Source organism: Stegostoma tigrinum, chromosome 29 (assembly GCF_030684315.1).
Source record: "Stegostoma tigrinum isolate sSteTig4 chromosome 29, sSteTig4.hap1, whole genome shotgun sequence".
In the NCBI taxonomy this organism is placed as follows: Eukaryota; Metazoa; Chordata; class Chondrichthyes; order Orectolobiformes; family Stegostomatidae; genus Stegostoma; species Stegostoma tigrinum.
The window spans coordinates 36260136-36274591 of record NC_081382.1 but is presented as its reverse complement, the minus strand read 5'-3'; the positions used below and the strand labels follow the sequence as shown (position 1 = coordinate 36274591).

Genomic DNA, 14456 nt, shown 5'->3' with positions numbered 1-14456 from the left:
AGTTATTATGGACAAGTTGGACCGATGAGTCTGTTTCCGTGCTGTACATCTCTATGACTCTGTGAAACGCTAACTTATGTCAACACCTTTCTAATGCTGATGGACTTGCAGTACACATTTGCTGATCTGATTTTAGGTTAGATCTGTCACATCTCAAGAAGTCAATTACAGAATGGTATTTATAGAATTTTAGGTATCCTGCTAGAACTACTACTGAAACAAGACGAAAGTGAATAAATGTGCAGGGAAAAGATACATATTTGATTTGAAAATCATTTATGAAAACATGATACCTCTTCCTTTGCTATTCTGATGTATAATGCAGGTGATATCACCTGATACTCATATCAATTTTTGTCAAAGAATATAAAATGGAAAAAAATATTTGCCCAAAATATCTTATTACTTTTGTTACAGTGTTATACGGTTGAAGAGTTCACATACCGGCTTGTAGATTTCAATAACATCAAAACATTTACTGATAGCGGTACTGAATCTGAGCAGCTCCTTTTCTGATGTGGAAGGATAATTATTAACAATTTCCATCTGCTTTTGGTAAAAGTCCTCATATCTGTGTAAAGAATAAAACAAATCAGAGCATTACGTGAAAGCAAAATACTCCAGATACTGAAAATGTGAAATATAAATGAAAGAGCTGGAAGTACTCAGCAGGACAGGAAATATCAGTGGAGAGAAATAGAGTTAATGCTTTAGGTTGGTAACGTTTTATCAGAGAATAGCTGTTTGGTTATATTTGAACTTATTAGAATTAATGAAATACAAATATGGTCAAACAGAGTCACCATGACTTCATGAAGGGGAAATCATGCCTGGCAAATTTACCAGAGTTTTTTGAGAAGACAACAAGAATGATATATAAAAGGGAAGCAGTGATGTTATATATTTAGATTTCAGAAGGCTGATAAAGTGGCACACATTAGGCTAATTAATAAGACATGAACCCGTGGTGTTGGAGGTTGCATAACTCTTGCTTCTGCGTGGAGTGGGCCCCTGGCAGTGGAATGGCATGGGCTGGGAAGTCCAAAGTGGGACACTGGCAGTGGCATGGCATGAGCTGGGAAGACCAGAGTGGGGAATGGTAGCATACTGGTCAGTGAAGGACAGGTGGAAATAGAATTGGTCAGCATTTACAAATAAAAAAAAATTGTAAGTCACAATCTAGTTATTGAAAGGGTAAAAATGCAAGAGGAATCAGGAACTAACAGAAAAACAGTGTGATAGACTCACGAGGCTGGCTCTGTGCAAACTGGAGAAAATTTCCCAAACTAAAATAAAGAGCGAGTTTCAACACAGTGACTGAAATGGTTAATAAATGCAAAATTCTTAGGATGACAGAAATTTGAAACAAACAGAGTGCTGGAGAAACTCAGGTTTGGCAGCATCTGTCCAGAGAGAAACATAGTTAACTTTTTGAGTCCTGTATGACTTTTTTTTCAGACCTGAGTTCTGACTTCCCAGCCTCAAGTTATCTGGAGTCGGTTTTCCTGAAGCTACAAATCCAATGCAGATGGGACCACACATTCTCCCAGTACACGTGCCCTCAACCATTATGGCTCAATTAAAACATATTTGTGCTACTACCATGTTAAAAATATATTCTTAATGCTGAGTCTAGGAATTTATAAAGGAGCTGACTGCCCTGTTTAATTCAAAAAGAACACCTACAGAAATATGGCATATACATATTGGTTTTTTTTTGCTTACATGGGATGGTATTGCCACTGCCAAGGGCAGTGTTAGTTGCCTCTCCTTAAATGCCCTTGAGCTGAGTGGATTGCTTGGTTATTACAGAAGGAGTTAAGAGTCATCTACATTGCTTTGAATCTGGAGACACATGTAGATCAGCCCAGATAAAGTTGACAGATTTCCTTCCTTAAAGGACATGAATGAACCAAATGGATTTCTAAAACAATCAAGCAGTTCTCATGGTCATCATTCCCGAGACCAGCTTCATATTATAGATTTATTATTTAACTCTAAATTCCAGCACCTGTTGGCGGTGGATTTGAACACCTACCCCAAGGGCATTAGCCTGGGCATCTGGATTACTAGTCCAGTGACATTACCACTATACCAACATCACCGACCTGGTGAGCAAATGGAGTATGTGGTTCATAATTCTCCAAGATTAATCTAAACTTTCCTGCTCATCAAAAATGTAGTCATTTATTTGAAACTGACCGCTATGGCATTGTACACTGGTCACGCCAGTCAGAAACAACAATTGATAGGAAGGAATCCTAAAATTTGAAAGTCAACACAACTTTCTCTGTGTAGCAAAGCTAGTGGCTAACCGGCAGAGATCTTGGCATGGTTTGAGAACCTGCCATTTCAGGTGAAGAATGTCAAATCTGGTTGAGAGAGCTAACAAAAGGAGAAACAAAGAAAACTTATTTAAAAAGAACTTTGCAAAATAGAAATACTTGCCCTCTTTTAATCCCATCCAGCAGGCATTTGACTTTTTTGAGGTCTGATTTCAATTCTCCTTCTGAGTTCCTCTGTCTTAGTTGGTCAATGAGCATATCTAGATTGGCTTCCCTCATCTAGTGGAAGAATTATAGGTTTAATTGAAACACAAATCACATGAACTTCTAGATAAAATATTTGGCGTGAAAATCTTCAAATTTTCTTTTTGCATGGGGAGTATAAGAAAAAGTATACTAATTAAATACAGTCAACAGATATTACAACACAACCCTTTAAAAACTTAATGTTTGACATTCAGTCTTGGACAATTTATAGCCTTGCAAGACATCTAGAAAGTAACTAGTTATGTTAGGGAAGTCAGTTTGTGTTATAGTGATCAAAAGGCACAGCTCCACTTTGAATTTTAGATAAGGTTCTACTTAGACAAAACTCTATTGAAGATTCTGTTCAATGTTCTGAAATACTTGATCCAGTTAGATTCTGAATGTTTCCCTGTAAGCCATTTTATTTGTAAAGCAGGGTGCATTTCCCAGAACAAGGACGAGTACAAAATAATTCAGATGTCTCTTGCAGTTTCATCTTCTCCAAAGGATAAGCAAAATTTGCTTAGAGAGCTTCAACTTAAACTTCCTCCACCCAGTGGGAGCAAATCTGAAAGTGAACAAGTCACAGACTGAACACTGCTCTAGCTGTCACAATTTTGGGTAGGATTCTACAGGGGTTGACTGGACCATCTAGTTATTTCAGGCCCGGGGCCACATGTAATGTGCAAGTCAAAGTCCTATGATGTACTTTGGAACGTAGTTGCAATTTTGAGTACCAGTGAATGGACTACAAGTAGGTTACATTCTAACCTTTGGTCCTTGCCTGAATCAATTGTCTTTAAAGAGACTGATGGAAGCTGCTCAAAAACTACCAAAGTAATGGTACTTTTATTTAGGTGTTCATCCCCTTACCACCAGAGACAGAAGTTGTAAACCATTGTCAGTCTACATGAATCTTACTCTTCCCTAATTCTGACAATCGTTCATGGCATTTTAGGAAATAGATGATTGATTCCCCATCCTCCCAAAACGAGCTATCTCCAATGGAGAACCTGCAGTTGCCAGCAATGTGTGAATTAGTTCATGACCCCAAAATGATTTATACCAGCAAGATGTTTTTCTTATTATCGTGCTAATCCAGGAAACAAGGAGAATAACTAATGTCTAAAAATGAGAAGATAATCTTATCATGACAATCACATGACAGGTAATGAGACTGAAGCTTGAACAGTTTGTGGATGTACCAAAATGAGATTACCATACTGATGATTCCTGGCCATCACTTAGTTTTTAGAAATATATTTTGTGGAAATGTTATGGGCAATTTAATTTAAAAGCCTGATAGCTAGAATATTCCATGGGAATTGGCAATCCACGAAATTGGCATGCTCAAGAATAAGTAAATAGATCAATGCAATCACTATAACACAATGATTGTTAGGAAACAAAAAGTAACATTTTGTCTAACAATTGTTTGGTGGGGATTTTTCTAAGAATGCATCAGAGGGCCAATGGAACCATTTACTATTAATTTATTCTACATCAGGGAAGTTAACTGAAGGAAAGTTATTGTTGACAGTGCTCATCCAGTTTGCGTGATTCTAGATTAACTTCACAAAACAATCAGACAATGGCGGTAGTTTTAAATCTATTGCAGAGAGTAAAAACAGCATTATAAGTCAGGGGGACACTGTTATAGAATGTTTGGGCTAGATTTTCAGAGTCTGCTGAGTCCAGGAACAGAGGTGGCTAATCTGCCAGTTTCTAGACATTATTCTCAGGTACACAGCACTGGTTATTTTAAGACATGCAGAGCCACCTACTGCCAAGTCTCAGGCAGCTCATCAAGACCCAATCAAAGGTGCCTAACCAGCCTTTAGTATACTGATAGAGCTAGTTTTGCTATCCTTCCTGCCTGACTGCATGCAACAACAGCCGCTTGCTGCCTCATGGTTTCTATGTCAATTAGAAGATATATCTGTGTCAAAATCGCAGCAAATAACTGTATTCATCCCCACAGAAAGCACTTTCGACTTCCATGTCCTGCCCTACAAAGGGGAAATACAATCCTCAATTTCCATTCACTTCAACGGAGAGAAAGTTTTTGCCATTTCTATAATGTTGGCTTTGCACTGCAATGCTGAATTGCAGTGTGATTCCACTAGGAGCAACAGGACCCTTTTCCCACCTGGTTCGATTTGTCGTGTTTTTTACGACAGTTATCTATCCGGTCTTTCAGCTGCTGCTCCTGTTCAGCTAGGATTTCCTGATGCACCTCCCACAGTTGAGTGGCTTCCTTGATAACAGAATATATCCACTTACACTGACGTTCCATCTGCTGATCCAAGATCTCCATGTGTTTCTGTCAATTTAGAACAATTGGAAGATGAGTTACATTATTGAGATTCAGGAGCTGCATGGAAACATTCAGATCACCTTGATGGCATTTTACAATTTAATGCTTTGCTCCTAAAAATCACTACATTGTCTCCCTATTCCTTAGCAGTTTGCCTGCTTGTTTGATTGCAGGTCTGTGCTTTTTTTGCTTAGGGTGGCATGGGGACTCAGTGGTTAGTCCTGTTGCCTCACAGCACCAGGAACCCAGGTTTGATTCCAGCCTTGAGCAATAGTCTGTGTGGAGTTCTCACCATGTCTGTGTGTGTTTCATTCGGGTGCTCTAGTTTCCTCCTCAGTCCAAAGGTGTGCAGGTTAGGTAGATTAGCCATGCTAAAAGTTGCCCTGTTGTGTGCAGAGATATGCAGGTTATGTGGATTGGCCATGATAAAAACCCCAATACGGGGTTTTGGGGATGGGGTAGTTCTGTGTGGGAATGCTCTTTATATGGTCAGTGCAGACTCATGGGTTGAAGGCCTCTTTCTGCAGTGTAAGGATTCTCCGTGCTGAGTTTGCTGGCCTCATTCAGGTTAACAACCGGCCCCAACCACATTCTCAACTCAGAAGAGTGAAATATTTGTACCCTATCACCATTTGGAAAGTTTAAGTGCATGAGTGCCATCTGAGGACAGGATAGAATTTGGCTTTGATGATTCACTCCCTCCCTTAAATCGCACAGACCAGATTTATAGGTGAGGAATGTCCACTGCAGTAAGGTAAAACAAGTACTTGGGTACCCGTTGAACCATATTGCATCAAGAATCAATGCATTCAGGCATGATTTGCAATAGCTCAGTTGTATATACAATATGGTTCTTAGATTAATTATTTTTTGCCATTACCAAGCCACACACACCATCATTACATTGAACTATATTGTCGTTCCTTCACTGTTGTTGCAACAAATTACTGGAACTCTCTTCCTAACAGCACTATTGGTGCACCCATCCTCTGTGGCTGGCAGGTTCAAGAAAGCAGCTCACTGCCACCTCTCATGGGCAGTTAGGAAATAAATGGTCAACACATGCTGTCCTAGTAAGCATTGCCCACATATCCCATGAACACATTAAAAAATACTTTTTGGTAGATGTGCCTTCATTCATACTCTGCCCGGCTGCAAGATGTTACCATAGCATGTATTTTATGATCTTATCTGTGTTTTGTCTTTAGCCAAAGAAGCTCAAATGATAGTAAGATGTTAGGTTACTTCAAATTGCATATAGCAAGAGAGAAGATATTGATAAGATACATTGAACAAACACTTTGCCTCAGACTTTTTTCTCTCTTTTAATGAAGAACTGCCTAGAATGGCATGACTGAAATCAGCAGCTCATTGAATGGGGAATCCTAAGTACAGACCTGAGCTCCATTACTCCATATGGAAATAGACTGTACTATTTGGGATGGTAGCTCTCAAGAGAGATATAAGTTGGAATTAGTGCCCTTTGATAAAAGCATGATATATTAAAGTTCCTGTCACTTTCACAGTGTGGAACACTTCACTGTGAAACTTCACCAAAGTCATTTCACAGTTGCCAGAAAAAGAAGAATTTCGTTCCTTCAGTTGAGCTGGATTTAAATTTATTTCCTGCCATGTTTCCCATGATCTCCAACAGGGACTACCCAGTCCACCAGCCCCTACACCCCGGCTTATTTACTCAACTGCCATGAACATTTTGCTGCCAGTGGCTGTTCAAAAAACCAAAACACTTACCTCCACGTTGAATTGCTCATTTTCAAACACACGTTGTAAATTGCCAATAATTGGAAGAAAGTCAGAAACTATCAGATTTTTGGCCTCTTCTCTTGTACACACCCCTGAGTTCACAAGCATCTCCTGAAACATATAAATAATGCAGTAACTAACACTACACAATACAGCTCTGATGAAGGGTCTAGGCCCGAAACGTCAGCTTTTGTGCTCCTGAGATGCTGCTTGGCCTGCTGTGTTCATCCAGCCTCACATTTTATTATCTTGGAATCTCCAGCATCTGCAGTTCCCATTATCTCCTCACAATACAGCAATTCCAACATTTGTACCGCATATAATGTACTTTGGCCAACTTGTAACTACTGGAAAAAGTCAATCAGAATTTTTCACTCCCTTGTAATGGAATATTTGTGAAGATAAAGTTTTAAATCTTTGCCTCTTTTAATTGCTGTTCTCAATTGCTGCTCTTGCTGGCCTTCAGAAATTGAAATCTTTAAAATTGGCTAAATAGGCTCCTTCAGAGGGCATTAAGAGTAAGCCACATCATGTGGGACTAAAACTGCATAAAGTTGATGAACAAGAATAAATAAAAGAATTCCTTTGTCATTTTCAGTACTGCTGTGTACTGCTGTGATCTAGTGAAGGAGTAACACAGGATATCAAAGGCACCAACAGTTCTACTTCCATTTTCCAGTAATATCAGAAATGAGCAGATGAATAATAAATGATTACCTGACACAACCTCAGCAGCATTGCTGCAATAAAAATGAAGTAACACCACATGTGGCCCATCTGATCTGCTCAACAATTTGATTAAATCATGACTGAATTGCTAATCCTCAAACCCACTTTCATGCATTTTCTCCATAATTTTTGATACTTACTGATTAAAAATCTATCTCTGTAAGCCTTGAAAATTCTTAATTGCCTAGCCTTAACAGCTTTCTGCAGTAAAGAATTCCACAGGCACATGGTCCCCTGGGAAAAGACATTCTTCCTTGTCTCTGTTTTAAATCTATAACTCACTAATCTGATATTATGCCCCCTAGTCCTAGATTCTCCCACAAGGGGAAACAGCCTCTTGGCATCTACCCTGTCAAGCTCCCTGATAATCTTACCTAATTTCACAAAATCACTTCTTAAGCTGATAATTTCCAATGTGTACAAGCCCAACCTTCTGAACGCCTCCTCCATACTTGGGGATCAGTCTAGTGAGCCTTCTCTGGACTGACTCCAAATAAGGGGACACAAACTGTTCACAGTATTCTAGGTGTAGTCTAACCAGAGCCTTACATACTTTTAACAGGACTTCCTTATAATTGTGCTCCATTCCTTTGAAAGAAAAGGCCAACATTCCATTTGCCTTCCCTATTACCTATTGCACTTGGACACTGGCTTTTAGTGATTCATACACAAGGACATGCAAATCCCCCTGTGCTGTAAATAACAGATATTAAGCTAAGTGTTTTATGGTTATATGTTTTTTTGCCTCATTCTCTTTTTGAATAAAGATGATACACTGGCTGGTTTCCAGCACTCTGTGGCTTTTCCTGAACACGAAGATTCTTGGAAGATTACTACCAGTGCACCCACTAACTTTGTTCCTACTTCCTTTAATATTCAAGGATGCAGCCCATTAGGTCAAAGGGACATGTCATTGAACCCATTAGTTTCCCTAGTACTTTTCCTTTGGTGATGGTATATTTATTTCATTTTCCTCATTTTGTTTTTTGATGATTTACTATTTTTGGAATGTTATTGTTGTGTTTTCTATTATGAAGATTGATGCAAAGTACTCATTCAACTTCTCTGCCAATTCCTGCTTTCTCATTACTATTTCCACATTCTATTGCATTTTAATTAACTACTCCTTCTCTTTACACTTTATTATAGCCAACTAAAATAAAAACACCAGTATCAACATTATACCTAACTATATTTAAGAAGAGGAGAGAAGAAAATGACTTATAACTTAAATACAAACACTAAAAATACTCACTAACCCTATTCACCTATTTGCTGCTTTCCCAGTACTTATGTCATGTCGTTGATCGTGAAGTCACTCTGTTGCTAGTGTCATTAAAGGTAGTCTCTAAATCTACACTTATTATCGTCTTGCACTCACGTGTGCCTCTGGAGCCTTTACTTTTAACAGTAAACTCACTGGAGGAAGAGGCTCCACAAATATCCCCATCCTCACTGATGGAAGAGCCCAGCACATCAGTGCAAAAGATAAAGCTGAAGCATACGCAACAATCTTCAGGCAGAAGTGCCGAGTGGATGATCCATCTTGGCCTCTTTCAGTGGTTCCCAGCATTACAGATACCAGTCTTCAGCCCATTCAATTCACTTCATCTGATATCAAGAAATGGTCAGGACTTGCCACTCCACTAGCCAAGCTGCTTCAGTACTGTTAACAACACTGGTATCTACCCGACAATGTGGAAAATTGCCCAAGTATGTCCTGTACATTAAAAGCAGGACAAATCCTACCTGGCCAATTACTGTCCCATCAGTCTCCTCTCGATCATCAGTAAAATGATGGAAGGTGTCATCGACAGTGCTATCAAACAGCACTTGCTCAGTAATCACCTGCTCATTTAAGCCCAGTTTAGGTTCCAGCAGGGTCACTCAGCTCCTGACTTCATTACAGCCTTGGTTCAAACATGGACAAAGGAGCTGAATTCCAGAGGTGAGGTGAGAGTGACAGCCCTTGACATAAGGCTACATTTAACTGAAAGATCCATCGGGGAGCCCCAGCAAAACCAGAATCAACGGGCATTGAGAACAAACTCTCCAGTGGTTGGAGTCATGCCTGACACATATGAAGATGGTCATGGCTGTTAGAGGTCAGTCATCTCAGCTTCCTCAGGGTAGTATCCGAGGCCCAACTGTCTTCAGCTGCTTCATCAATGACCTTCCCTCTATCATAAGGTCAGAAATGGGGATGTTCGCCAATGATTGCATAATGTTCATCTTCATTCATGACTTCTCAGATACTGAAGCAGTCCATGTCCAAATGTAAAAAGATCTGGATAATATCCAGGCTTGGGCTGACAAGTGATGAGTAACATTTGCACCGCACAAATGCCAGTGTATGAATCATCACAAATAAGAGACAGTCTAACCACTATCACTTGACATTTATTGGCATTACCATCACTAAATCCCCCACTATCAACATCCTGTGAGTGTTACAACATAAACACATTGGTTACAACAGCAGGTCAGAGGTTAGGAATACTGTGGCAGCTAGCTCACCTCCTGACTTCCCAAAGCCTGTCCACTATCCACAAGGCACCAGTGAGGAGTGTGATGGAATACATCCCACTTGCCTGGATGGGTGAAGCCACAAAAACACTCAAGATGCTTGATACCATCCATGACAAAGCAGCCCGCTTGACTGGCACCACATTCACAAGCATCCACTCCCTCTGTCACTGATGCTCAGTAGCAGCAGTGTGTACTTTCTACAGGATGCATTATAGAAATTCACCACCTTCCAAACCCATGACCACTTCCATCGAGAAGAACAAGGGCAGCAGAAATATGTGAACACCACCACCTTCAAGTTCCCCTCCAAGTCATTCACCATCCTGACTTGGAAATATATCGTTGTTCTTTCACTGTTGCTGGGTCAAAATCCTGGAATTCCCTCCCTAATGGCATAGTGGGTCAACCCACAGCAAGTGGACTGCAGCGGTTCAAGAAGGCAGCTTATCACCTTCTCAAGGGCAACTAAAGGCAGGCAATAAATATTGGCCCAGCTAGCAACACCCATATCCCACAAAATGAATAAATAAAATAAAACTTAAAGCTCTTCTTTCCTCCTCTGATTTCCTAGCTATTGTCACTTGGCCACTGTCTCACTTGTGCTGTTTTCAGTTACACCAGCTAAGCTCCTTACTGATGTGCTGTAAATCATTGGCATTGATACACTTATGCTTTGAAATCTTCCCTGTTATGTAAACAGTACCCACCAAACTACCCCTATTGAAAGCAAATCGATTTCAGAAAACTGACCATTCATTGTTACACAGCAAGACTTATAAAAGTTACAGTACTACGTGCATACATTACTGTGCAAATTCACACAGAAGTAAGCTACCTCAGCCATACGCAGTGACCTGGCTGCTAGCTTAAATCAGTAGATCTCCAATAGGGTTTGAACAATGGGAAAAATTCAAATTTGGAGTTCAGCTAAAATCAGACATTGCGAGAAATAGTCTGCATTGAAAATACCAAGGTGGATTTTCCCAGGGGTTTCAGAATCCTGACACCTGGACCAAATAGGGAAACCAAACCAGCATTTACTGGCAGTGCACTGAACAAAGCCATTTTCTGGTCGGCAGCCTCCAAATTAGCCATCTTGACATTCATCCTCCCAACAAGAATGGTGGGCAGGATTTCACCGCTGCGGGAAGCAGCCTGGAGAGGTGGGCATTCCTGAGGCAGGTGGAAGACTTGAGGATACCTTAACATGGAGGCAACTTGAAAACAGGCTAGCTTTAAAAGTTAAAATTATTCAAAGCAATGTGGTTAAACCCCTCAAACTTGAAGAGAAACTCTTCCTTGGTTCTAGTGTATGGGCCTTTCCAACAGCAATCCTCTGTTTTGTAGTATTGAGTGTCCCGGTTTGATAATACCCCCAGGTTGTCTCCATGGAATTATTGGCATCCTCTTGCATCAAGGCTCACATTGCCACCAGCCAACTGTTACCATACTATCAAAAATTAAACCTGACTGGCTCTTAATTGGTTGCTCCCTCCTTGATTTTGGCAAACCATCTGGGTCCTTGCCTGCCAAAAGAAACACAGTAGGAATGTGCAACCCCCAATAGCAGCTCCTCTGCTATTTTCTGATCGGCCCCTGCCATCATGGGACCAGGAATACTTCATCATTCTACTCTCCCTCCATTCGCCATGTTGCTACTGTGAAATACATGTCCCCTGCTAATACTGCAGGCCATGAGCAAAATGTTGGCAAAAAGTAGTACAGCAAGAATATTATATACAAAAAGATGATCTGGCCTTTCCTTTTGCTGATGGCATAGAGCTTCATGATTTAAAAGAAACTTGTCTGAAATGTTTTGAAGTAGGAGTGTGAGAAAAATCAGGGCAAGAAATAGTCACTCAATTCACAAACTTCATTCCAGATGCACCAAGTCTGCCATTATAATATTTCATTATATTTTAGTTAGCTCCAATATTTTAGATTATACAGGATTATTAAGCTTGGTCGATTATTCCAATATTTTTCATCATTTATCCTGCCACCATTTGCCCACCAACCCTTGGAACCTTTTATTATCACACACGGGCGATATAAATATACATTGTTAATATCTATTCCAGATTCACTTTCAAGACATTTTCAGTGCTGTTCACAGGTCCCAATTTCTTTAAACCCAGTTTATCTAAACTATTAAATATAATCTTATAAGGTCTATACTAACTCTTCTTTCTAGTTGTAAAATCTTTAATTTCCCTTCATTCCTCATTCAATTTATGCTGGGATCAATCTTATTGTTCTTTCCTAGACTCCTTAGAATGGAAGTCAACTTCTTATCAACTGATACTCACTTGCAGATCAGAGAAACATTGGGACCTCCACTCACTCTCAGCCACTATGTTCTGAAACACAGAACCATACAGCACAGCAGAGGCCCTTTGGCCCATCAAGTTTGTACTGCCAAAGCTGGAATCAAACACTTCCTCTTGCCTTCAAAGTACAAAAGGAGACACATGTGCCTAATCAGAGAGAAGAATCGCCTTATTCAAACAATAATGGATCATACTTCCCAGTTTGCTGTTTGACTCCCTAACAATTCAACAACCCATTCTCGAAGGAACCACTTCCACACTGCATGACTTTAACAAAGGTACTCACCTCAGATTTATCAAGTTCTGTCATCCACTCATGATACACCTTTTCATGATATACCTGTAATTTACTTGCATATTGGATATGGAGGGAATCTAGAAACAAAACATGTTAAAACATGTTATTATTAAATATTCACTACTGTATGAAATATATTGTATAGCTTTACGCTGGAATAAATTGTTTTTCCTAAAATGTGATCTGTTTTTACTTTCAATCTTGATCTATAAGTCTGAAAAATATTTATGGAGCTATCAGATATCACAAAATACAGAGTAATTGGAATTTTGAGAGCCTCTATTAAATTGACCCTCAGTCATCTCCTTTATGAAGGAAAAGAATCTAATTGTTCGGTTCTTACAGACAGTTCCAAGCCATCAGTGCTAGCAGCATCTTGTAAATTTACTCTACACCATGTTCAATTTTGTAATATGAAGACCCTGCATATGCCTTTCCAAATGTGGGCTCAGCATGGTTTTAGTGATAATGGGAACTACAGATGCTGGAGAATCCAAGAAAACAAAGTGTGGAGAGCTGGATGAACACAGCAGGCCCAGCAGCATCTCAGGAGCACAAAAGCATGGTTTTACACAGGTTTAACACAATTTCTACTTCTGTAGAAATGAATCTGAGTGCTTCACTTATGTTTTCAAGGCCTTATTAAGCTGTGTTGCTACTTTCAATGAGCTGTCAAGTTGTATGTTAAGGATTTTTTGTTTCACTATGTGTTCCAAATGTTTATTAACATTTATTGTGATTTGTCTAAGTTTTCCTGGTGTTAAACATACCTGCCAGTTTGATGGCATCTGCAAATTGTGAAACTGTATTCTGTTTCCTAAATCCAAACTCCTTATGTAAATATTGCTATGAAGTGATATGATCCAAATATTATATTTTTAAAAATGAATTATGTAGACCCACATTAATATATCTTGAACATTTAAACAAAGGGTACTTTGTTATGGAAATGGTACTGCATACAACAGCAAAGATGTTATATCTGCAAGGCTCAGGGAGCTCAGATGGAGTCATACAGTCTGGAAAACTTTCAGAGAGAGGTCACATCATCCAGTTTGTAGATGGAGTATGACTATTGTATTTTTGAGTTCAGTCAGAGAAAATTTGACATGCCTAAGAGGCAATAGCCCTTTGCTCTCTCCCTGTTTCTCGCAATCTTTGTAACTCTTCTCAGCAAAAACTCTCGAAAAGTCATCTTTCCATTCATAGAAGATTCTTGACGAGGACACATTAGAATCTACCCTGCTATCTCCAGTACAGTCATCTACAACTGTTCCAGAAAGCCATATATAATGTGTATATAATCTTATACATAAATCATGTATTTTGTGCATGAAACAAAAAAGCTAGTATCTAGATTCAGCAGGGAATGGGCAAGGCTAATTTACTGTTGGCCTTTATTTCTAGGGAATGGAGTATAAAAATTGTGAAGTCTTCGAAAACTATATAAGGTACTAGTTGGATCACAACTAGAATACTGTAAACAGCTTTGGTCCACTTACGCTAAGGGAAGATATACTGGCATCAGAAGCCTTCCAGAGAAGGTTCACTAGGATTCTGATTAAATCATGACATTACTTATGTCCCTTCATTTTGCTTCAAGTATGTTGTGTCTAATTATTACAGGCAACCTGTCTTCTTTTCATCACTCATCTATCATTTCCAAATATAGAGTCATACAGTCATACAGCATAGAAACAGACACTTCGGGTCAAACTGTCCATGATAACGAAGTTTCCTAAAGTAGACTAGTCTCACCTGTCTGTGTTTGGCCCATATCCTTCTAAACAATTCCTATTTATGCAACTGTCTAAGTGTCTTTAAAATGTTGTTATTCTACCTGCGTCAACCACTTGCTCTGGCAGTTAATTCCACATATGAACCACTCTCTGTGCGAAAAGGTTGTCCCTCAGATTCCATTTAATTCGTTCTCCTCTTAAAAAAATGTCCCCTAGTTT

General features: G+C 39.4%; 1 protein-coding gene across 2 annotated transcripts in view; it reads right to left on the bottom strand.

Annotated features, from left to right (window-relative positions):
* The window catches only part of ccdc180 (coiled-coil domain containing 180), a 104721-nt gene that overhangs the window by 62152 nt on the left and 28113 nt on the right, over nucleotides 1-14456 (bottom strand). For both annotated transcript variants that reach the window (XM_048559078.2, XM_048559079.2), the window contains exons 12-16: nucleotides 12487-12575; nucleotides 6601-6723; nucleotides 4681-4854; nucleotides 2449-2564; nucleotides 445-571 (exon numbers count right to left, since the gene is read on the bottom strand). In XM_048559078.2, the coding sequence (XP_048415035.1) occupies nucleotides 445-571; nucleotides 2449-2564; nucleotides 4681-4854; nucleotides 6601-6723; nucleotides 12487-12575 (629 nt within the window). The remainder of the gene's footprint in view (nucleotides 1-444; nucleotides 572-2448; nucleotides 2565-4680; nucleotides 4855-6600; nucleotides 6724-12486; nucleotides 12576-14456) is intronic.